The sequence below is a fragment of the Acipenser ruthenus genome, chromosome 23, assembly GCF_902713425.1.
Source record: "Acipenser ruthenus chromosome 23, fAciRut3.2 maternal haplotype, whole genome shotgun sequence".
Taxonomy (NCBI): Eukaryota; Metazoa; Chordata; class Actinopteri; order Acipenseriformes; family Acipenseridae; genus Acipenser; species Acipenser ruthenus.
The window spans coordinates 7990832-8016697 of record NC_081211.1 but is presented as its reverse complement, the minus strand read 5'-3'; the positions used below and the strand labels follow the sequence as shown (position 1 = coordinate 8016697).

At 40.6% G+C, this 25866-nt stretch overlaps 1 protein-coding gene across 1 annotated transcript in view; it reads left to right on the top strand.

The window, feature by feature from the left end:
• Nucleotides 1–25866, top strand: part of LOC117413488 (uncharacterized) — a 72886-nt gene that overhangs the window by 10942 nt on the left and 36078 nt on the right. Inside the window, exon 3 of the mRNA XM_034906328.2 lies at nucleotides 21742–23876. Coding sequence (XP_034762219.2) covers nucleotides 21742–23876 — 2135 coding nt within the window. The remainder of the gene's footprint in view (nucleotides 1–21741; nucleotides 23877–25866) is intronic.

Here is a 25866-nt window from a genome sequence, read left to right as displayed (position 1 = left end):
GTAAGGCGCTGTGACCTACATTGAAGCACAGTAAACACAGACTGTTGCCTAAATACAGTCCAAGCCAGCAGCAAAACAGCTTTGCAGGTTTGTCAGTAAGGTGATAAATATTGAAGATCAGAAGCCACACCTTACTCGGTTTGAACCTCTTCAAGCTGGCCAGAGAAAGCCCAGAGCCCTTATAAAAAATAGCACTGTGTGTCAAAGCACAGTGAAAGCATGGCAAAGCATAGGGAAGCAGTGTAAAACTCAGAGGTGAGGTAAATCATATATATAAAAGAAACATGGCAAACCATGATAAACTATGGCAAAGGCACAGTACTTAGATGCCCTTGTTATGTAGTGTGCATTATTTGCAGTATGATTGAGGTGGCTGTACATCCATACGTCTGTATGTCACACTTACATTATTACATGGATCTTGAGAACACAAGACATTGTCCACATGCTGTAAAGCAGTCATTTTAATATGCTTCACCGTGATACTAACACCTCCTTGTATTACGTCATGATATATCACACACAGTATCTGGTTGTCATTAAACTATTGCCTCAGTCTGTACTATTCTGTGCATGCTGTTGACATACGACATGGTTAGCAACTTTTCCATCAGATCGATAGCTCTAATTCTGTTCCTCCCTTAATATCAACACATCCATTTTGATCTGCTAATTCGTTTGTACAGCTGCTCTGAGGTGAAGCTGCATATTTATTAACTGCAGGTGGCATTCACGCTGTTGCTATTAACATGGCTTGCACCACAGCTGTAAATAATAAAGCTATAAACGACTGTAGTTTAGACAGATGTACATATCCAGTACTAATCATAAAATGTATTACAGTTCAGAAAACATGCATGAGTTTGTTTTGAATTAGTACCGTAGAAGAAAACAGATTGAAGGTTAATGTAAGTCCAGAGGCTTGTTTGCATAGCTTTACATTCAAATAAAAATTGGTAGTGAAAGTGGAGGCAATAATTATGTTTTGCCAATACTAATAAAATAGGAAATAGATTTGAAAGCCATGCCTCCTTTTAAAGGGGAGGCAGTGGCATAGCATCCTGATTTGCACACTTGCACACCGATCACTTGGGAAATGCTCTTGGATAGGGCTGCAGTGTAATTCGCTCTCAGCACTGGAAAGAAAGCATGCCTCCCTTGCCACACTGCCCTTGTTGTTTTTAAAGCAGGATGTGCCAGGGGATCGCTGCAGGTGGCAAGCTGTTACGCTGAGTCGCTCTGATTATCTGAGAGCCCTCGGGGGAGAAGGAGACATCAGACACTCTGCTGGGTCTCATCTGTGATCTCATCTCGGTGCCGATCACCACTACAGTGCCCTCAAACACACATGATTACTATGAAAAATTAGTTCATGTATTAGTAAGCTAGTTCTTGACAGTTAAAAAAAAAAGCCCATTAAAATAATTAGAACACATGATTGTATAGGTCATGATAAAAACACAGGACAATTTCACCAGTGCAAATGTACCACAGTGAGCTTTGATCAAGACAGTATCGATATCCTGCAGTGACTCAGTCAGCCATGCAGAGTGTTGTTCTCCCTGAACTAACAGCGTTGACGAGTGGATCTAGCAGGTGCTTTAGTACAGAGAGGGTAAACACAAGGTGCCTGCTCTCAGGGACAGGAGTAAACACAGTCTCATAGGGCAGAGATAGCCATGCCCACATCCTGCTCCAAAGAGGCATGTTGAGCCAGATTCACAGAGCTGGGTTCTTATTTGTCTTGTTTTCATCCCTACCTGCCCCTGTACACCTTGTTTTTTAGACTTTTCTACAAACCCCTCCAATTTACTTGGAGTTGTAACCAAGTAAATTAACAAAAAGTATTTTAATCATGTAATAAGAATGATTACAAACATCGTAAAAAGATAAGGAGACAGTAAAAAAAAGTAATGCAATGGGAAGCTGCTCTGTAATATCAACATTCATTACCTGCTACTTAGGGGAATTACATTGAAATGAATGGAGGATGCCAAGACTTACGCTGTATGTAAAATGTCATTTACTGCAAAAGGTACTGTTCTGGAAAATAAGTAGCAGGTACTATATATTGGATAATGCATGCAAATTCCATCCATTGATAAACTCTTCAGTTCAATTGTACAAAATTAGGCTCCGTCTGCTAAGATAATTTACCAATGTAAAAAAAAAGAAACCCAATAAGAACGAAAGTCACATTAGACCAACGGTGACGCTGTTTTAAACATGGCCCCTCATGTCTCTGGATCTTTACAGCTCGGAGGCATCTCTGGATTTTAGAAACAGCAGGCAGACAGGCTTTGCTGTTCTGTGAATGGGAGCATTTGTGACCTGAATTATGCATATGGAGGCAGTTTTGTGCTGCTTTTCATTTCCAGTCATGATTACTCACACCTGTTTTTCTCCCAATTTGTGAACTGTGATATTGCTGAGCATGTCGAAAAAATACAGGGGTCTGATCAGCATTTCTGATCTGTCCAAGCTGGCGCTGTTTGTTAGAAATGCTGAAATTATAAAAGCTTCTCTTTGAATTCCTCATGAAGCTAATGACTCTTCTTTGAAAATGGCTGCCTGTATGTGATGGATGATTTGAGATCGGGCAGTAACGTTTTGGTTCATCTTTTCTCGTCACGTTGCTGTTTGTGTACTCGGGTAGTCAAGTCTTTTGTTGGCGATTTTAATAGATGCATAACTACTGTACTCAAATTTAAGATGCAGGCTATTTTTGAGAAGCAAAAAGTGGTTAAAAAAAGTATGTCTTAAATTCGAAGGAATATGGTCTTTCTCTAGGTCATGATACCTGCTATGGATGATTTCAATCTGGGAATGTATGTGACTGGCTTTCTTAGTACAGTGACCTCAGGGTGTATGGATGTTCACTACACTGTGCAGGAGTTCTACCTGAATAACAAATCAATTTTGGCAGCAGCAGTTCATTTTTTAGTAACTTGCTTAACAAGCTAGCCAAGGTTTTATAATCCTTTCCCCTCGTAGTTTCCCCAGCGCTGGTATTTGGTGTTCTTTTCAAATAGCTCTGTAAAATTCATTTTAAACTAAACATACTATATTGACCTATACTGTAATCTGTGACCTGTATAAACCTCTTGGTTGGACATTTTTCACTTCTCGGAGGACGAAGCACTGTTCTTGTTAACGACCTGTAGCAGTGCTTAGAAATGTCATTTCTGAATTTGGTAGTTTCCAAGGTACGCACAGAAATTAGTAATGTATTTACTTGGCTTCCTCTTCCTGGAACCATAGCAAGCTGCTCTATACAAATATATTGAATAGCTCTGTCGGCACTGACTGAGTGCAAGGTGCCATCATTGTATGTGTGAAAGGGTGCCCTCTGCAGGATACAAATGGGTATGTCACCCCTGACTTAACCCCTTAAGGTACACAAGGAACCGAGTGGTTGATCCCACAGTTTCTTCTTAAAATACATTTGAGAGTCACTCACGAGGAAAGTGACAATTTGGATGACCAGATCCAGCCTGTCAGTACATTTTAAACTCTGTTTTGTGCACCTCATTGCAAAAATAAGATAGTTAGTGTAATTTTAACCTTAAAGGTTTGAACACTCAGATATTGTATACAGTGGTACTAAAAATGAACAGCTAATATAATAGAACAAGTAATATAATTTGATTAATGTTACAGTTGTAGACCTAGGGGTGTAGTTTTAGGTTCTGTTATTTTGTGTAAGGATTTAAAGTCTGGGTTTGTAAATGGAAATCTGTGTCTTAACTTGCTTTAACATTGTGTGTAAAGTGGGGTGTTTGTGTGCTTGATTTGGTTTGTTGGAATTTCGACTGAGCATATTGAAGTTATAAATACAAATTATATACATTTTAATCATATAAACTGGAATAGAGAAAATAATAGGAATTAATAATAACCAATACAGAAAAAGAACTGTTATTGGAATACAATAAATGTCTGTTGTTTGATATTGTAAATAGGTAATTGCACGAAAACCAATACAAATATAAAAATAAAGGCCACAGCAAAGCACCATTTATCGCTGAAGACCTGGAAGACCTGGTTCTTCAAGCTGAAGGGTTCAGTTCTGTGTGTTCACAATGAGTGTGGAAGACCTGGTTCTTCAAGCTGAGGGGTTCAGTTCTGTGTGTTCACAATGAGTGTGGAAGACCTGGTTCTTCAAGCTGAGGGGTTCAGTTCTGTGTTCAGAAAGAGTGTGGAAGACCTGGTTCTTCAAGCTGAGGGGTTCAGTTCTGTGTGTTCATAACAAGTGTGGAAGACCTGGTTCTTCAAGCTGAGGGTTCAGTTCTGAGTGTTCACAATGAGTGTGGAAGACCTGGTTCTTCAAGCTGAGGGGTTCAGTTCTGTGTGTTCACAATGAGTGTGGAAGACCTGGTTCTTCAAGCTGAGGGGTTCAGTTCTGTGTTCAGAAAGAGTGTGGAAGACCTGGTTCTTCAAGCTGAGGGTTCAGTTCTGTGTGTTCACAATGAGTGTGGAAGACCTGGTTCTTCAAGCTGAGGGGTTCAGTTCTGTGTTCAGAACGAGTGTGGAAGACCTGGTTCTTCAAGCTGAGGGTTCAGTTCTGTGTGTTCAGAACGAGTGTGGAAGACCTGGTTCTTCAAGCTGACGGGTTCAGTTCTGTGTGTTCAGAACGAGTGTGGAAGACCTGGTTCTTCAAGCTGAGGGTTCAGTTCTGTGTTCAGAACGAGTGTGGAAGACCTGGTTCTTCAAGCTGAGGGTTCAGTTCTGTGTGTTCAGAACGAGTGTGGAAGACCTGGTTCTTCAAGCTGACGGGTTCAGTTCTGTGTATTCAGAACGAGTGTGGAAGACCTGGTTCTTCAAGCTGAGGGTTCAGTTCTGTGTTCAGAACGAGTGTGGAAGACCTGGTTCTTCAAGCTGAGGGTTCAGTTCTGTGTGTTCAGAATGAGTGTGGAAGACCTAGTTCTTCAAGCTGAGGGGTTCAGTTCTGTGTGTTCAGAACAAGTGTGGAAGACCTGGTTCTTCAAGCTGAGGGTTCAGTTCTGTGTGTTCAGAACGAGTGTGGAAGACCTGGTTCTTCAAGCTGAGGGTTCAGTTCTGTGTGTTCAGAACGAGTGTGGAAGACCTGGTTCTTCAAGCTGAGGGGTTCAGTTCTGTGTGTTCAGAACAAGTGTGGAAGACCTGGTTCTTCAAGCTGAGGGTTCAGTTCTGTGTGTTCAGAATGAGTGTGGAAGACCTGGTTCTTCAAGCTGAGGGGTTCAGTTCTGTGTGTTCATTATTAATGGTTTGATTAACTCAATGAAACCTCCACCCAGGTGCTAAGCAGTTAACTGCTTCATTATACCACCTGGGGTAGAAAGGTCCTCCAGGACCAGAGGTGCCAGTGCCTAGCGTAGCACAGAGCAGTTTATTACCTGCAAAACAAAAGGTAATTCAAGGTGATCCAAAGTGGCACTAGATGGCGCTCTTGCTTCTATAAAGGCACTTAGGCACTTCAGCAAAACAGTATCTGAGTAATTGTTAAGGCTCTATTTTTTTCACTGTAAACAATGGCTAATTTCATTGTATTTAATATTTATTAATGCAGAAAACAATAGTGTTGTCACATTCAAAACTGATAAGAGTTTATTACACAAGAAATGTTTCTAAATATGCAAATGCTTACCCAGTTCTCCAGATAAGGTGTTTGGGTCATTGAGTAATTTAATCTCCAATTTAGACACTATGTGGTGTATTTTGGGTGAGTAAAATGCAACATTACTTGAAGTCATGAGTACTTCCAATAAATACTGTTCATACTTTAATGATAACTTGTGGGGTATGCATCAACTACAGCCTTACATTTTAACTACTGCACAACAACGTGGTCTTATTTAGTCCTCATGTAGCCCTGCCTCAATATTACAATCCGTGAAGTTGCTCCTCTCGATGTAGTTAGCTGCTGCGTTCACCGAGTCTCCTTCCACAAGTACGAGGCTGTTACAGTTTTTTGTTTTTCTGTAAATCTTCCTTTCTCAGACACTTGTGCTTTCCCTTTCCAAGTCAACAGACATGCTCCCTAAAAATGTAAAAACAAAACAATACTATTGTTTTCCTTACTGATCACCTTGCTATAGCTATATAAAGCATCTTGACAGACTGGAGAATTGCAAACGTAATACCGATCCACAAAAAGGGAGACAAAACCCAACCACGTAACAACAGACCAATAAGCCTGACTTCTATTATATGGAAACTTATGGAAACTATGATAAGATACAAAATGGAAAATTACCTATAAGGTAACAGTATCCTGGGAGACAGTCAGCATGGTTTTAGGAAAGGGAGATTGTGTCTAACTAACCTGCTTGATTTTTTTGGCGTGGGTGGTGACGTCAGCGTCCTTGAAGCAGCACATAAACAACCAAAGGTACGGGGCTGAAACGGCCGCAGTCATATATTTATTAAACAAACACATTTACCAAACACAAAGAAAAGGGCACATTGCCCAAAGCAAAACAAACACAACGACTACCATACGTTACTAAAACAAGCACCTTTCAACTTTCTAGTCATGGTAGCATTCACTCTCTCTCTGTCTCTATATTTACTTCTTTCTCCTCAGCTCTCCATTTAATGAGCCCGGAGTGGGTCCTTTTATATTCTGTGGCTGGAGCCTTAATTACCTATTAATCAAATAATTAGCTTATTAAGGTTCCAGCCACATTCCCACAAGGTTTTTAGGGATGTGGATTTAACCCTATCCACGCCACCTAAACATCACAAGACCAGCTTTTTCGCCGGTCCCAAATAACAAATAACAATGACGGACGACCTTCACAGCCCTAGGCATTGCAGGCGTAGCAGTCCTAGGCGTTGCAGGCCCAGCAGCCCTATGCGGTGCGGGACAGGCAATCCCAGGCGGTGCGGGACAGGGCAGGCGCGCCCCCTTCAAAGGCAACGGCAGCAGCAGACCCTCGTAAGGCAACGGCAGTTGCGGACCGTCGGGAGGTGACAGCAGGGGGGAGCCCCTGGCCAATAAGGTGGCAGCGGGAGCTTCACTTCTCCCCCTGGTGATGGAGGTGGAAGCTCCAGGTAGTCTCCCTCTGGTGGTGGAGGTGGGAGCTCCAGGTAGTCTCCCTGTGACGCTCGGAAGTGGTGCTCCCTCTCCTCCGCCTCCTGGAGTGCGGGGCAGCTGACCACAAAGTAGCCCCATTCCTCGCAGGCCGAGCACAGGTTCTCAGCCTCGAGAGTGCTGACGTAGGCCTCACAGTGGTCGTCCCTCTTCCTTCCCGGGCCGGGGGCAGTTGATGATGGAATGGCCACTCTCCTCCCAGGAAGGGCACCAACTTGAGGCCTCCACCAGGGGGAAGTATTAGCGGCCCCTCTTAGGTTTCGCTTGGTGGTGCGCCACCTTCTTGGGCACTGGAGACCATGGCGGGAACATCATGACGTCTCTCCTGGATGACGACAATGGGCACAGCAGGCTGTCTCCCTCTTGCGGTGGATACATAAACAGCCTGCACTGGGGCTGTGGCTACTCGTACTCCTGCCTTCTGGGCGCTGGATGCTGGGGAGGTTGCTACTGCTGTCGCTGCTGCTGCCTTCTTTCCATTTTCAAAAAATAAAAAATACTTTTTCTCAAAAAAAAAAGAAAAAAACAAAACCCAAAAATTAAAGCAGCCGCAATATTCCTGGTCTGACACCTGGAGGCGCTGTTCTCCCATGATGACACCATATGTGGCAAGGATGGCTTTGAGGGGCACGGGTGGTGACCTCAGCATCCAGGAAGCAGTACAAAACAACCAAAGCTACGGGGCTGAAACGTATGCAGCCGTATATTTATTAAATAATATAACAAACACGTTTACCAAACACAGAGAAAAGGGCACATTGCCCAAAGCAAAACAAACACAAACAATATCAAACGAGTACCTTTCAACCTTGTAGTTGCGGTAGCATTCGCTCTCTCTTTCTCTATATTTACATCTTTCTCCTAAGCTCTCCATTTAATGAGCCTGGAGTGACACCCTGGGATCCTTCAAGAAGCTGCTTGATGAGATTCTGGGATCAATGAGCTACTAACAACTAAACGAGCAAGATGGGCCGATTGGCCTCCTCTCATTTGTAAACTTTCTTATGTTCTTATGACTCTCTCCAAACATAAAATATGTTATTTGTTATATAGATTTACCTTCCAAAAATGTGGTTGACAGATAGGTAAATTGGTAGATTAGGTTGGGGGGGGACAAAGACAACGCTGAGAAATCCTTACTTTAAAACAAATAATAAGGACTCAGAATGATGGCAAACATCAGAAAAAGGTAAGGGGACAGTGCTCAGCTAAGCAAATTGAAGGTACTTTGTCTTTATAAAAAAAGGGCAGTGTTCAAGATGAGAAAGGAAGAAATCCCACACTATGGCTAGTTGTCTGGAATTGTACAATATGATATCTGTAGTAACATGCAGGATATTAAGAGTTAGTAGCTTCAAATGTCATTTGAATTGCTTTTTTTACATTCCTTTCATGGTGTGTGTAATGTAGCTCTGGGTTCTGGCTTCAATATTAAATTCATTTAGCAAGCTGTCAACTTGCTGTGAGCTTGTCTCATTCCATTCAAATCATGTGATATCAAATCATGAAACTCTGCCAACCCTGTAGTTATTTTAAAAACACCTGGATGTTATAAATTAACAATGTCAGGTACACCAGTGTGTCTAAAACAGCTACTGTAGGTATACTATACAAAGAAAATGAGTGAAAACGATTGCAAAGTATTAAATAAAGTATTTGGCAACTTACAAAACAGCATTCCAAGAACAGTTCTTGTCGTGCTTCCTCAGTGAATGCCAAAGTAATCCGACACTGTAAGTGTGTGTTAACCCAGGACAAAAATGGTGTTTAAAAAGTGTCTACACAAACACAAACTGGTTTTAGAGGTTGGTGAAAAAACTCTTGTTTCAGCTTTTAACGGTACTCAGTTTGTTTCAAGTCGAGTGACCGCATGTAACAATTGAAACTGAATTCCCAAACACGCCGTCTTTAACCTGCAAATGAAATCCATTCTGTTCTGCTAAGAGTGGAATTTACTGTTTTAGACCCATAATACAATCTGTATTGATCAGTTTCTTTCTGTACCATTCAGTTGGTCACAGTGTGTGTAAGTGACACATGCCAGAGGGCCATCAGATAATAGGGAGCATTGTATCTTTCAGATTCGAATATGACAGGTTTTGCTGGAAAATGAGAGATGAAGCTACCTGCTGTTTAAATGTTAAGAAACTGTGGGCTGTATTTTCATAAGATCGGTCCATGCAGAAGCCTATATCATATTATTATTAAAATCAACTCTGGGGGACAACCAGGTTTCAGAAATAGTCAATACGTCATGTTCATGTGTCACAGTCTAAACTTGAAGTTGGTCAATTTTGGATAATATACTACGACTATGTATGTGAAAAAACATCACTGAATTCCAATTGATTTCCTCTCGATCGTCACAGTGTAGGAATGTATTATTACCAAGGACAGGCCAAGAGGCCTCGGATGCTGCTCAATATCCCCACAGAGTATTAAGTCTTGCAAGTGAGCGCACGGAGGACATACAGGGAATGTGCATAAAGCAAAATAAAAACACTGTACAAAAACTATAAAATAAAAGCGTGCACTGCTCCCTAAGGCATGGATGGTCCCGCTTACTCACCTCGCTCTCTATACATTAGAGGGATCTACAATGCCTGAACTAATCTTCTGTGTTCATAAACAAACCGACTCTACCGACTACTGCCTCCGGTTTTGGTTTCTTTTCGTTCTGATCCCGGGTCACTCTCATGGGGATCAGAGGATTACTGCAAGGTCTTTGTCCGGTAGCGTGGGCGGTGTTCAGCGCAGTCAATATTTCAAGAACAAAACTCACTAGTTCACATGTAAAGAAGAACTGCCAGCCAGTCTCTGCTTCTCACCCACTAACTGTTCAGATGGCCCTCCAAATAGAGGTTTCTATTTAGGATGCATGGTTATTTAAAGCAACATTGGGCATTAATGAATTGACCAAGGAACATTCCAAATAACATAAGGGACTTGAGATTCTGTTCCTCAGATGGTTTACTTTGTGTTCAGCTGTTCTTAAGATATCCAGTCAATCTGTAGATCCCTACTTACACCTTAGCAACGCTTTCCTTAGTTACATTTACTCCATTCGTACATCCATGCTTGTAGCTGCAACAGTAAATGGGCGAGTACATTGGTAATCTCACAGTTTTAGAAGCCATGGCAATGTTGACCGAAGACACTTATCTCTTGGCAAATGTCTTAAAGCCAGTTCTCTATTTAGGACAATTCCTCCTTCAGCCTGTTCAGGTGCAGTGAGTACCTGTGGCTGTATTACTATGCTTGGAGGTGAAATGAGGAAATTGGAACAGTGCGGCACATCTAGTCAAGCTTGACTGGTGATAGCATTCTCTTTCGTTGGTGCATTTACTTCATCAGTCCATACATCCAGGTAGGGCACTGGCACTAGATGAAGCTGGACAGCCTTGCAGGTTGAATAATTAAGTCCCAGGCACAGTCTAACATATATATATATATTTCCCGTTTTCAAGTGTATTTATATGGTACAACGATATATACTGTAGTTGTACAAATATGGCACTGAAATACATGTTTTTTAAATGTTACTGTGTTAAAAAATGAACATGAAAAACACGAAATACCCAAACATAGAACTGTTACTTCACGCGTGTGTAAAACCCAAACGGGGAGTAGGCTTGAACAGCACTACACAACGATGTACAACAATTGTCCTTACAAAGAGTAAAGCAAACATAAAAAAATATGTGTTGCACTTACAATCAATTCTAAAGAACACACTTTTAAATAAGAAATTGTCCAACGTTGTCTGCTTTTTACAATGTACCACCTCCTGCTGTAAAGCCATCTCAATTTTGCGTGCAGCTTCGTAGCCAGTTTCAAAGCCACGATTCTGCCTCAGTCCACCAGAAATACGCATTGCAGTGTTATAACAGCTGCATGAAGTATGTGCATAAATCATGCAAGTGCGCTCTGTAGCACTGGCTAGTAATAAAGCTGTCAATAAGCGGCGTGCAGTTGCTAATATCAGCCCCCTTCCTATTCACATCCAGCACTGTTTGCATATGTGTGAAAAGATACATTAAACCTGATATTAAAAACTTTACAGTACTTCTGAATGGCCTGGCATTATCTATTATATTTACTTAGCTGGTAGAAGATCAAATATAATCTCTTTATTAAAAAACAAAGCTCTTGAAGCGACATTTGTATTGTACGTGTTTAGTTTGCTCTCTTGAAGCGACCGTTGTATTGTACGTGTAAGTGCACCTCTCCATGCCGCAGGCCTGCATGGGCCTGCAACAACAAGCTTGACATTATCAGAGATGACATGCTGTACCATTGGGGTGTAATACTAATGCCATTCAGCTCAAGGCATGTTTTATTACAGTAAATGTGAAGCTCCCAAGACGTATAACCTTTAAAAGTCATGGCTCATTTACAGACATTTCTAAGCTTCTTCATTTGGCTACTAATCCTGTATTCCTGAACCTTCTTGTGTTCCAGAATCTGCTGCCTACATCTGGCACTGGGGCCCATGGGCTGATTCAGATTTTTAAATCAACAGGAAGTTTATTCCTAACTTTGTATTTGTAAAACAAACAGTTTCCAAATCGAATCGCCAGGCCTGCTTTTTGATTGAACCCGAAAGGAATCATGTTAGTTCCCACTGTGGTAGCATTCGACTTGTGACAGACTCATACAACTATAGATCCTTTGCACAGCCATTGCCCCTCATACAGAACTTACAAGTGCTGTCGCTTAAGGTCTCTGCAGTAGGGGACTGCAGATCAATGCAATGCAATGAGATCTTGTATATTCTAGCCCTGCACATTTAAGCTTTGTGCTTTTTGGCGAGTGACGTCTCACTCCAGCTCCCAGCAAAGATGCACTGTGGATGTGAGATGACAGGGAATGGAGCTGGATGCTAAGTGAGTGAAGTGGATGGCAGCTAACAGGTGTGCAGAAACATAGCAAAAGCAAATGGAATCTGAATGTATTTTGGAGCTGGTACTGCTATATTATTCTTCACAATGTTACTCCGGCAGAAACCTTACACAAGCATGGCGCACTCATTCTAAAGACCATTCAAGAGCAAAAACGCATTGTATTTCAAATTCTCACCATGATGCTGTTCTATCAAACTTTCCAGCGGCACGGCTCATGAGTTTGAAATGAAGGTCTCACAGCGATAGTTAATAAATCTTCCTTCTCATGCACATCCATTCACTATGTGGCTCAAATGCGCACTTTCAGAAAACACACATGATATCGGCAAGCATCTGGTACTACAGTAGGTGAAGGAACACTCTCAGTAAATGTGTTTCCCTTATCTTTGGGGTCAAAGCATCTTACTGGCTGCAAAGCATGTCAGTCATTAGGGGCAACAGCTAGTTGGTAATGACAGGAAACAAGGTCCGGAAGGGGTGGGGACAATTTCACTCTCCAGGTGAAATGACCATGAAAGGTGCTATCTGAATGCAAGGCCTACAAATAGAGATTATTTCAACCAAGGTATCATATTTTTAAAAATGAAAATACATGTTTGCTAAACATAGATTATCAAAGCTACACATCTGACTTGTTACAAAGCTGTATCATGGTGAAAACAGCAAAGGGGCTGATTTTCAAAGTGTAAATTACTCCATATTTTCAAAAGGTAAATAAAAAAAATTAAAGTTACAAAATGAGAAATAACTTAAAAAGTAGCGGGGTTCTGAAAAATATAGCCTTACACGTCCCCACGTGCTGCTCCAACTGTTTAAATAACGCACCTGTCATTTCTTTTTTCGTTGTTAACATCCTGACAGCTTTTTTACACTTGAAAGTCTGTTTCAAAGCTCTTTCCAAAATGTCCGCAGTACAGTGCAGTGAGGTTTGAGATCTGTCCTCTAAATCACTGCAGGAAGAGAGATACATTAAAAAAAAAAACATAGCAAGTGCTCTGGCTTTTCTGTTCTGTACCACAGCATAGATCGTTATTGCTGTGTTACCTGTTTGACAAAGTGGGAAGAAATCCTAACACTATCAGTGCACTAGAGCAACCATTTTGAAAAGAGCTTTGAAACAGACTTTAAAGTGTAAATTACAGGTACATTTCTTAAACAGTTGTAGCAACAGGTGGGGACGTGTAGCGCTATATTTGGAACCCCACTACTTACTCTTTAAAATAAATATCTGCTGTGTTCTTTTTTTCTAGTTGTGTGAGTCGTAACAGTTGTTTTTCTTCTTTTAAAAAAAGAAGTAATTTACTCTTTGAAATCCTCGTGGTATGGTACGGTAAAGGCTTTGTTAACAGCAGGACTCACTCTGTTAAGCACTCTAATGCTCTGGGAATGTGCATTGTATGGGAAAAGCAAGGCAAACTGCAGAATTGTGTAAATGTCAAGATAATCTTTACTGAGTAACGTTGAGGATGATAAACCTATTAAAAGTGACATTTAATCTTGGCTGAGCTCCGCTGTGTAGTGCATAGGAATGCAGGCTAGAGGTGCTGGAAGACATGTGCATGTACCGACAGGAGAATCAATTGCTGGAACAAAAGCAGAAGAACATTACTGATGAATAATACAAATAATATCAATACTACTACTGTCATGCTAATAATGGTATATGATATACAATAGGATACTAGATGGCCATTATAAGAAAATTAAAAAAAAGAGGTTTCAGTATTTTCAGTATTTTTGTGCAATGCAAGACAGACGCACTTCAATCCAGTCTGTGTTTCATTTTTATTCTTGCTATTTCATGGCATTTGCAATCATTCTAAGGGGTAGATGTACTAAGATGGGCCAGTCGCAGTGCAAACATACCACAGTTTCCATTTATGTTGCAACAATTTGCAAAGTATACATTTTGTTGTATGAGAAAATATGACAAAAGTGTCAAATATTTGTTGCGTCATCTCAGTGAGATTTCTAGCAATGCGAGAGTCATGCTACATTTTTTTCAAATAAATAATGAAAGGCAGTTTGATCCCATCAGATTCTATAGTGGGGCACCCACCTTCACCCCCAAATAAAAAATGTGTTTCTATCAAAAAGCATTTGATAATCATACAGTAGGTCCTCGCTAAACCGGACATGTTAGTCCAACATTTGGAGGTGTTGGGTTTAAAAAAATACAATGCAGTCGCACACACATACATTTCTAGGGCTCAATGTATTTTAAATGTATACATCATTGTGCTGAAATAACACTGATGTGTTTTGGGTAGGCTACACATTGCATTATGTAAAAATATAAATCTGTACAGTAGGCCTATACAGTATACAGTACAGTAGTAAAATCAAATGAATACCTAGCGCACTTTCTTTTTAGTTTAGCCTGTAGGCTGTAGGCTACCGTTAACACAAAATAAGTCATGCTGCTGCATTATATACATTGGTGTACAATGCGAATAAAAGATTATTTTAAATTGAAACTTAATGATTTTATCTATTATTATTATTATTATTATTATTATTATTATTATTATTATTATTATTATTATTATTATTAATTGGCCTACTTAGTAGCCTAGATAATTAACACACAATAGATAATGGTGTCGCATTGACAAGTTATGATACTTACAGGAGGACAGTCAATTCTCATCAGTACGAATCTTAAGGGACCAGCAACACATTTTGCATTATACCACTAATTCATATTATCATGAGTAGCCTATAAGTCAAATGCATACTGTCAGTTTTTATTTAAGATAGTCAGTGGTGCAGTGCTAAATTGTGCACAATTACAAACCACCTGCACATTAATAGAATAGGTGTGTTTCCTGTTCCTGTACAGATGTTCAGAATGAGCTGGAGGGGTTAGCGGCACATGTGTGCAGTCTATTGCTCCCAATAGACTGCACACAGTGTCATAGAAATTTAATTTCAAGGCTTGTAAGTACACCCTTACTTTAGGGAAAATAGGTTCTGGGTTATTTGAGCGTAACTGTAGAACCGTCTGTAGAATCCTAATAATGTGACAATGAGACATGTTAACAGTAGCACAGTCAGCCCCATCCACTCTTGCTATCATTATATATATATATATATATATATATATACACACACAGCATATAACTGTAGAGTAGCAGGGCTAGCAGAGTTGAAGTTTCATTGTCACATGATATGAATGGAATTAAGAAGGATGTTCAGTTCTGCCACTTTGGATTTTCCAGACAAGGTCAAAGCCGATCAAAGCCAGGTGAAGTCAGATTAAGAGAACAACATTACACGTCCAGGCCCACTCATATGAATGGAAAACAATTGAAATTAAATGAAAATGACATGTGAAGTTTGTCAGTAGATACTTTCCTCTGACTGGACAGATACTCAAACTGCCCTCTTGTGCCTGTAGCGATATTCCCTTTAATGGGTTCCTAATGGTCTTCAAATAAAAAGCACTGAAAACATTTTATTGAACAAACAATTACCAGCAAAACTAGTCATGCTGGTGATCTGAACCATACATGAAGCAACACCCGCCACTACACAACAAAGAAAACCAAAATGCCAATTTCATGACTCAAACATCTTGACAGAGCAGAGGAGAAAACTGGCACCTGACCAGCCAATTCCAACTGCTGAGCCAAACATCTTCCTGATGGGTGGAACGCATTGAAGCTATATGGAGAGTTTATCTAATTACAGTCATTTAAACTGGCTTAAAAGCATTAAAGCATGGAAGCACATTCAGGTGTTTAAAAGTTTTTTAATTTCTATTAAGCAAAGCGGTGGTTGTGGCTGGGAACTCTCTGAGCTCAACTGCAGAGCTGTGTGATGGTGGAAGGGAGACCGAGCAGGGAGCTGGTCTGGTACTGGAGGGGAACCTACAGCCTCAGGCTGGGGCAGCTGTCCCTCCCTGCGAGGGAGAGGGGAGCAGTGCTGAGCCAAGCTCCAGAGCAGGGTCTGAACCCAGCGCTGTGCAGGGCTTCCCTCTATCTGAATCCCAACTGGAGTGCAGTGTGAGATCTACACTCTCAGCGAGTGTAGTTGCTGCTGACAGGTTCCAATGGGGACATGACTTACAATTGATTTCACAACTGGTGAATGAAAAGTCCATTCTGAGTGGCTTTTCATGCACTATATTGTAGGTGTTTTTTTTAAACACCTGCTGGAAATGTCATCTACCCCCTTACACAACAAAACAAATCCAGTACTTGCCTCCTGTTAATTCTCCTGCTTTACCTAAATGTCAGCTCTGACTAGTTTAGCATTTAATCCAGTGCAGTCTTGTCTGTAAATTCCTACATGATTCATCAGCTACTTTGTATTAATGCTTTACAAATCAAGTGTGTGTGTGTTTATTTCCTTGTAGTTAAAGTATATTATTTTGCTTTAACATTTTTGTCAAATGTATTTTGTTTTAACAATCTTGCATCGAATAACTGTCATATCCAATGCTGCTGCATTAATATATTTTTTTTTACCAGATTTTATTTTTGAATCTTGTCTACATTCAAGTCGGACGACAGAATCGCCGGGTGAACTACCCTATAATAAATGACCCTGCATTGCTAAGCTGATGCAGAGTTTGATTTAAGGGAATTAGGACTCGGAATGTAGTTGTTCAATTTAGAGTTATTATTTTTTTTTTAATTATTATTATTATTATTTATTTCTTAGCAGACGCCCTTATCCAGGGTGACTTACAGTTGTTACAAGATATCACATTATTTTTACATACAATTACCCATTTATACAGTTGGGTTTTTACTGGAGCAATCTAGGTAAAGTACCTTGCTCAAGGGTACAGCAGCAGTGTCCCCTACCAGGGATTGAACCCACAACCCTCTGGTCAAGAGTCCAGAGCCCTCACCAGTACTCCACACTGCAACCCTGCAATGCCCATTTCTATGTCACATATGGTACAATACTTAGCTACCCCTCTATATTATTAATTTTTAAATCCAGTCTCACAAGCCGGAATTTCTCATATGCAGTACATGGTGTGTTACCGGACAAGGGGGAAAAAAAGTGTTTTGTACCAGAAACATTGTACGTACTTGATAAACAGAATACGCGATGCACCTTCATGGATTGCTGTGTTTGTTTTCCTCATGACCGTAAACAGTTCAGCTGTTCTCATTGGTAACTGCTGTAACCCCATGCACGTTAATGTAGTCTCCTGTAGGTCTATGTTAAATGAAGCAAGGCTTCTGTTCCAACAGGACACAGTGGAGCATTGCAGGCTTGTCAAGTTACTGTGTACTGGCTTGTCCGAGTCCGCCAGCTCATTTGCTGATGCTGTCAATTCATTGGACTAATCAGAGGGTTTTCTGTCTTTAGCCATCCTTGTAGGTGTGTTTGAGCAGGATGTATTTTATATTACTGAGTACTGTAGTAATAGTAACTGTCATTGGCCCAGTTCTGACCTTTGTCTGCATGTTTTCTTTTCTATTGAAAATAGGCGAGTGACTTCCAATGTAGTACTTTTAGAAACATACATATACACACACATCTATATATATACACTTCCCCTTTAAGGAAGTCGCACCAATCTGTTATCAGTCTAATCAATAAAACTGCTCTTCCGAAGAAGTTTGCTGTACTGTTTGTAAAATCATGCTCCCTGCATCGGAATCTGGAATTAATTTAACGATATGCAGTTCCAGTGAATGTTGCCACAATTACAAGTCAGCCACACCTAAATGTAAAGGACATGTAAAACATAGACAGAAAGGCATGATTTATACTGCTGCGTTATCAAACTCCTTTATTATTTCATAAAACAGATTGCTAGTTCATTACATAATCCATTTCTGACATAGATAAATACTAAGATAAAACAGAAATATTGCTGCACTGATAATATTGAAAGTGTCGCTCACTCGTAAATATGGTGACATATCTGTGCCCAATTATTTTCCCTCACAGCAGCAATTCCCCACACAGCTCAGGAGAACTGAAGGTACAGTGGACTTCCTCCGATCCCACGACCGAGCCAGCTTCCCTTTTTACCCAGTAACTCGAGAGCGGATGTCAGCGAGCTATCGGCCTCTGTATGACAAAGGCCAGCCCTGCAGGTGTCCGCTCTGAGCTCACTGGGCGCCTGGCCAGCAGGGTCCGCTATAGCATGATGAGATGTGTGTAGATTTGATACCTCTTTGCACTTAACTCTCTCTCTCTCTCGCTCTCTCTCTCTCTCTCTCTCTCTCTCTCTCTGTCTGTCTCTCTGTCTGTCTCTGTCTCTCTGTCTCGTTTCTGTAGGGTGGTTCTTGTTAACTCTCCTTGCCTAATTACTGCAGGCGAGGAATGAAGGCAGGGGACATGTCTCCTTAGTGAGTTGCAATCTTCACATTACTGCTCTTTGATGTGTGGCGCTTCCTGGTTTGTTTTCTGTTAGTTTGATTCTTTCATGCATTCTTCCATACAAACTTCTCTACTTGCTTTATTTGCTGTTAATCCCAAAAATCTAATATTGTGATATACAGTTGTTTCTTTTTTTGAAAATATATTATAATTATTAGTTCTGTGAGACGTAAGAAGAAAAAAAACAATCTTACCTAACATTTTCCCACTTCTTTATTTTCACATGGACTTTCTGAATGCTTCTACAGGAGTGTTACAGGTAATAGGACCTCATCTGACCCCACACAGAATGTAAGTGTAAGGGTCAGGCTGGGTCCTATTATGTGTAACACAGGAAGTGAATATGGTTCAGGAAAATGCATTGAAATCAATGGGAAAGTCCCACTCAAGGATAAATCAACGTTTTACCTCTTTTCCAAGAGTCCCAGAGACAGCAAACAGAAGAATCGGTTGGAATCCACCTTTCCCACCTGGTATAGACAATGCTGGACAGCTATGACCAAAGGTTTTGCATCACCTAGAATTTTAGAATTAAAAAAAATATATATGTGTTTATGAACATAATTTAGATCTTTTATTTAACATCATGTAATCAAAGAAACTTCAAGACTACTGGAAACCATAATAGTAGTACAGTATTTCATGTTAGATTTCAAAATATCACATTTTAAAATTGTTGTCAGTTTTTCGTGAAGTATATGGAAAACTACAAAGCGGTGTGTAATTCAATATGTTAACGTAGCATTATTCAGCAGGTTTCATTCGACTTTATGAAGCAAACTTTGTTAATTTTATAGATTGATGCAAAACCTTTGGCCATAGCTGTACAGCAGCAGACACTGATACCAATGACAACTGACACAGGATCTTAAGAACAACAAGAAGCTTTGGGGCTTTTCACAAGTTAAGCACTATTTTAAGGGATATTTTTTAAGGACTGTTATAGCTTTTAAACCTTCTCTTTGGTTAAACAGCACTTTGAATACAGAATAATCTTTGAACCCTCTCAAAAACATCATCAGGAAAAAAAAAATTCCATGAAGTGGAGCAAGATATGCAAATTAACAAGAACCCAAATCCATTTTGAAACAAGAGACATCATGCGTCAATTTTCAATAACAAAAGAAAAATGACAAACATCTATCCTGACAACTCAGATTGTTTACATTCCACACAGGAGTTTTTAGCTGTCAAAACTTGTACAGTGTGAACCAAACATGTAGACCTTCCCCTGCTCTCCCAGTTTCATCTTTTCCTTTGAAATGTTTGTGCTGGTAAATGTAGTTCCCGTCTAAGGTGAGGGACACATGGCCCAGGGAGAGCTTCTCCGCACAGCATTGCGAGAGAGAGAGTGCTCCTAAGCCTGGCCTGAACCCCACCCCATGCCTGCCTGTCTCTCGTCACACTGATTGACAGTTACACTATAAGTTAAAATGCCGTGTGTAGGGTGAGATGTCCTGCAGTTTGGGTGAGAGGACCAGGAAATTAACTTATTATAAATCACACCCTCTTCTGTTTGTGAAATGGTCATAAAGACTTTTTTTCCATCCAACTTTTAAGCTTGGTAAAACTTATGAGGATAAGAAAATATATCCAGCAAACGCTATGGAAAACAGTTTAAGTCGACTTTTTTTACTCGCATGACAAGCTCGCTCGCTAGAGGTGGTTTTATCTTTTACTCACAGCGACATTTTATTCCACACTTGCATGGGAAACTGTAACGAGCGTGTTTCTCGTCCTAACGTCCTTCTTCGCCATTCCAGTGACGTCAAATTGTTTAATGCGATAGAAAATGGCGGAGAAAACAAGGCACACTTGGAGCAAAGGAGAAACAGAATTATTTTTTAAATTAACGAAAATTATGTTGCCTATGCACTTGACGGCAAATGACAACATAATTCAACAATATTTCAAAACATATAGCGTGACATTGCAGCCCAAGGTATTTTAAAACCTTGGGAGGTGCTGAGATATAAATGGAAAGCAATGAAGCAGCGGTATTTGTCTGAACGGCGCACTTTAGGACGAAGTGGAGCTGGTGAAGTGAAACAATGTCAGTGGTATGATGAAATGGAAATGCTTCTTCAAAACTGGTGCCAGTGTGTGTGTGTGAAGGGTTGTTGCACTCCTACCTCCCACCTCCTCCGAGTGCGGTAGTACTGCCATGTGTCAGGTGGAGACTGGCATGGTATACCCAACATCTGCATGGACATCTCCAGCTTCTGGAGGGCTAGTCTTTGCTGCCACCTTCTCCGTTGAATCATTTTCATGATGGAGACAAGTTGAGCCAGCAAAAGCAGTAGTAATCTTCCAAACAGAAGCATTCCTTGCAGTGGTGTGTTTTCCCTTCTGGGATACATTTGTGTGACTCGCTTTCAAATACGCATACTCCAAAACCTTTTTTTTTTTAAATATATTGCGTTAGCGCACCAAAGAAACAAAATTGTTTTTCAATAAACGCGGTGGAAAATTTATAATAAAATGTAAACTAAAAGTATCTATAAGGAAATATTATTATTATTATTATTATTATTATTATTATTATTATTATTATTATTATTATTATTATTATGATCAAGTTTCATTTCGATTTTTAAGGTGCTTGCTCAGTAGAATGTATATTCGCTAGACTAGTGAGCAAGTTAAAAAAAACTGTATGTAAAATCTAAAATATTTTATGCGAGTTGGCAGAAAATGTTGCAGCATATACAAATTGGCTATGACATCACAAAATGTCTCAGGGAATTCCCTTTGACTCGCTAGAATTTAAAAACCATTTTTTCACCCTTATGTCGCTACTATTTTTGTAGTAATTTTACCGAGTAACTTATAAACTCACTCGATAAATGGATGGAAAGGGGACTATAGTGAGACTATTGTATTTATTAAAAACAAAAGTGCAGCCAGAGAAACTTGTGTTTTTAAAAGTTTGTAGCGATTTCTGTAATATTTTCTTCGGAGAAGCTTGTGTCAAGTCCATCAGACTTTAAAGAGTGGAGTTAATAGCATGGCCCATTTTACAAAAGGTACCGTGTGTGTGTGTGTGTGTGGTATGTTTTTTTATTTTGCTTTGTTTTGTTTTGATTTTTTTAATATTGGAATTAGGTGTGGTGTTCTATGCATGGGATTACATCTGTACACAGGATAAGATGTGCTAGAATTTGGGCAAATAATACACTGTGATTGATTGATTTGTTGCTGGTAATATTCTGTTTTGATAGGGTTACTCAAGCTACAATAGTATCTCATATTTGATGTTGCCCCAGGACCTCTCTTAAAATGAGATGTATCATTCTAGTTGTATCGTGTTTATCCTTAGAAACCCTACCCTACTCCTACCCTAGAGAAGTGGAGTTTAATAATTGGGACCTTAGTTGACACCTGTGTTCCCTTGTCTTCTTTTCCCAGAAAAGAGGTCTCAGCTACTCCGAGCTGGACTTGCGGAAGGGGTCCCTGCTCAAGAGATTTAGCTCGTTTGTGACGGGCAGCAGCGGGCGGAAGAAAAGGAGCAGCATCCTTGACGTGTACAGCAGCTCAGCCAACCTCCGTCCAGACGAACGGGCGGCCCTGGACGATCTGGATAGCAGTATCACCAGCGCCAACAAAGACCCTGGCATTGGCACATCCGTTGAGTGTTTAGACACGCTGTCACCGGGGGGAAACACACAGGGCAGGCATGGAAGGTTTGTCACCTCATCCGAGTTCTTACCCCAAGATGAGGGCACTTCTCTGGTGCTGCTTCACAACCCAAACTCAGGCCATTCCCAAAGGCCAGCATCCACAGTCAGAAAAGCAGATCCCAAAGCAGAAACTGCGGAGCCCCTAGAAGCTTGGGCGGAAGATATTCTAACCACCTACCTAGGGCCGCCCAATTCTGCTCTAGAGGAGACCCTAGAAGTCCAACAGGAAATCACAAAGGATTCTCTAAAAGAAAAAAACAAGCTGTTTTCGAGTCCATCGTATAACAAAGAAACCACGTTTCTTTCGGAAGTAGTGAAAAGAGACCGGGGTTTAGATCTGGCCCCCAATGTTAGGACCGCCTTGAGCAGAGTGTCGGACACACCGAGCCATGGCAGGAAGACCAAGTACAACATCACCATCACGATGACCAAAGAGGAGCATGAAGGGGTTAGCCAGGATGGTCCCGAGAAGCCAGGCACTCGTGAGTTTGTATCAGATCAGAGAGAGCACAGTAACAAGGAGAGAAGCCCAATTCATGAAGAATTAATGGAGAAAGCAGCCAACAAGGACAAGCACACAAAGGTTGGCACCAGGCAGCAAGAACCTTTGGCATCAGCTTCAAGGGATCAGGAGAGGGATAACATAGCTGGGGGATTAGACAGCATTAGCCAACCAGTGAACCAGGGGGATGGTGGAGCCACGGTTAAGAATAGCAGCATTAGCCCTGGACTGGGCAACGTTACACAAGCTACTGACAATCCAGTAGAAGTAGCTCAACAAGCCAATCAAAGCAGTATAGATAGCATGCAGAGGGATCTGCAGAAGAGAGAATTGGATGGAAGAAAATTGGCACATGTTCCAGAGCAGAGAGAAGCCATCAGCCAGCACGAGAGTAAGAGTAGGCATTTCGAAGAAATCATTTCAAGGGCTGGTAGTAACCATTCTGGACATCTGTCATCATCAGATCAGGAGATAGATAATAGCCCTGGGGGGACAAAGTTGGAAAAACCTCCAGATGTGAATCCAAGAAATGAGTTGGAATATGGGGAAATGACAGAGGCATTAGAAGGCTTTAATTGGCTAAGGGATGCAGAAGGATCTGGAAATAATCACAATTACAAAGAGCAGCCCAAATCCTCTGACTTAGAATTAGAATCAGGGTTAGGAGGTTATGAGAAAGATAAGAGAGAAGCAGGATTGGCTGGGACTTTGCAAACCATGAGAGAGTTGACAACAGATTGTGAAGATAGCGGGACAGACCATGGTGACAAGACACATGGAATTATACAAGATAGTGAGCCTGGAAATGAAATAGGGCATGAAGGGGGTCTGATAGGATCAGACAGGGACAAGCAGGGTTTCACTGTGGATCAAACAGAAGCTGAAAGGGACAACACTGAGGAGCTCAAAGCACAGGAGAAAACTTGCAGAGGGGAGGTCCTTATTGGGTTTGGTCAAGCATGGTCACAGTGTACAGAAGAGCACAGATTGAGCAGGGAGAAGGAGGGAGTGTGTGAATCAGAGCAGGCAGATCTCGGGGACGATAAGAGGAGATTGCAATTTCTAACAAAACCAGAAGAACCAGTTTCTCTGGCTCCTGAGGGAGAGGAATCCCAAACATCTCCACCCATAGATGGGTGTGAAGCAGAAACCAGAGATGAGCGAGAGGCGCATTCCAAAGATGTTTCTGCTGCTGCTGCAAACCTGAGGCTGCCAGAGCTAGCCCCTCCTTCACATCCACATAACAATGAACTTCTAGACAGGAAGGTGTGGATACAGCCAGGGGATTCAGGTGCTGCAAGTTCAGGCATATCAACAGAAGACCAGCTTGTTCTGACAGGAGAAGAACCAGCAGCTACAAAGTAAGTGGGGCTTTATCAATGAATAGAAGATTAGAACCAATTATACTTGTCTGTGGGTTGTCCTTATTAAACCTTATTCATTATTCATTTCTCTACAGTTTCATGGCACCTGTATCTCACCAAAGTTACAGTGTGTGTTACATAGGCAGTTTTCATTTTGAATGTTTACTAAGTAAAAGAGGAAATCATACAAACTGTTTTTGTGGAACTGTTTTTGTAGTATTGTGAAAAGACTTAGGTTCCAAGTAAGGAGTTCACACTGTAGGCATAGAAATACTCCTGTATAAAAGCTCTCCATGCATTATCAGTTTTCGCTCAAAGCAAGAAATTGTTCAATCTTCATATTGCAACAGCCAGCCAGAAACTTGAAACCTGTTCTTCTTGGTTTCAAAAGAAGTTGGACTAGTTTAGTTCATAATTAGTTTGTGGAAAAGTTTGAGAACTTGGACCCTAGAATACATTACACAGAGGAGTGCTGTAGTATTCTGTTTATATGACAAGTACAACATATGGAAAGACCTTTAAACCTCAATTGAATAGCCTAATTGAACAGATTAATTTCCTTAAATCGAGCATACTTATCTGCTTTGGAACACAGCTTAATTAGGAACAGCACGGTTCGCCCGGTCATTCTGTTGTTGGATTTCAATGACACATTCTCACTTTCCACTCTGCAACTTGCTTGCCACAGTATGTATATTCCTCTTATTGGTCACACAGGCATGCTTCTGTTGCTATCTGAAGTATAAGAAGAATATTATAGCAAAACTGAAAGAAATGGATGAGCTTTGTCACATGGTATTCTCTTTGTATTACCCTGATAACAACATGCCTGCAGATCTGATACAGCATTTTAGTTTCACCAAAGGCCTAAGAGTGTTAAGGTGCACAGTTTGTAATATTTGGAAATATTTATTTTTGTAATAAATGGAAATAAGGCCTATTTTGGATTAACTGCAACACCAATGCCACACAATATCAAGAGTTTGGTTACACTTTCAAATAACGTCCTCAAATTCCTCTGAATTCCAGTGCATTAGCTGCTATTACTGTGGAGTTCCATTTGAATTCATTATGAATTTGGGGCCATTTTTTATCTTCAGAGCTACAAGCATCATGCAAATGAACAACAACAACGCGTTTGTTATTCAGATGTTACTGCAATTCAATCCTCTGAAACTGCTCTGAAATATGTTTCTGAACTTCCTTGTTGAACTGATGAATACTTTTGATGAGCCATTTGGTAACACTTTACATTGTGTCTCTAATTATGGTGTATTTACATAGTAGTTACTTAGTAAATACATGTGTACTTACAATGTCATTATACAAAGTTACAATGTGCTTAATGTGTACATTTCTTGCACTTAACCCTAACCCTTTTCTGATACCATTATGTACTTACATACATGCAAAAAGATGTACACATTAAGTACATTGTCACTATGCATAATAACATTGTAATTATGTGTAGGTACACATGTATTTACTATGTAACTACTATATTAATATACATAGTAATTAGAGACACTTAATGTAAAGTGTTACCAGACATTCTTAAGCTGAGGGAACACAAAGCCACTTTTCCAAGAACAGTGGCTTGAAACCTGGTTCCAGGAGACCGGGAGACCTAGTTTGAGGCAACTTTGCTGTATCAAATCCCACGTCTCCCCTGGTATGCCAGGCTGTGACCTGAAACCCAGTTTCCTCGTGTTCCCACAGCTTTATTTGTTCATGATAATTGAGAAAGACAGCCATCCCAACCTATTTTGGCTACACAAACTTAGGCATCTGATACTCAAGGCACCAGCAGGAGGCAAGCGAGGGAAGCAGCTCTGCTGTTTGTCATTGCCTTGGGGCACTCCTGTCAGCTAACTTCATAGAAGAAGTCTTAAACCTTTCAAACGAAATACCTACAAGTTAGATCTAGATAAAGCAAATCCAAACAGGTTTCAACAAAATATCTTTATTTTTATTTTTCAAAGTTCTG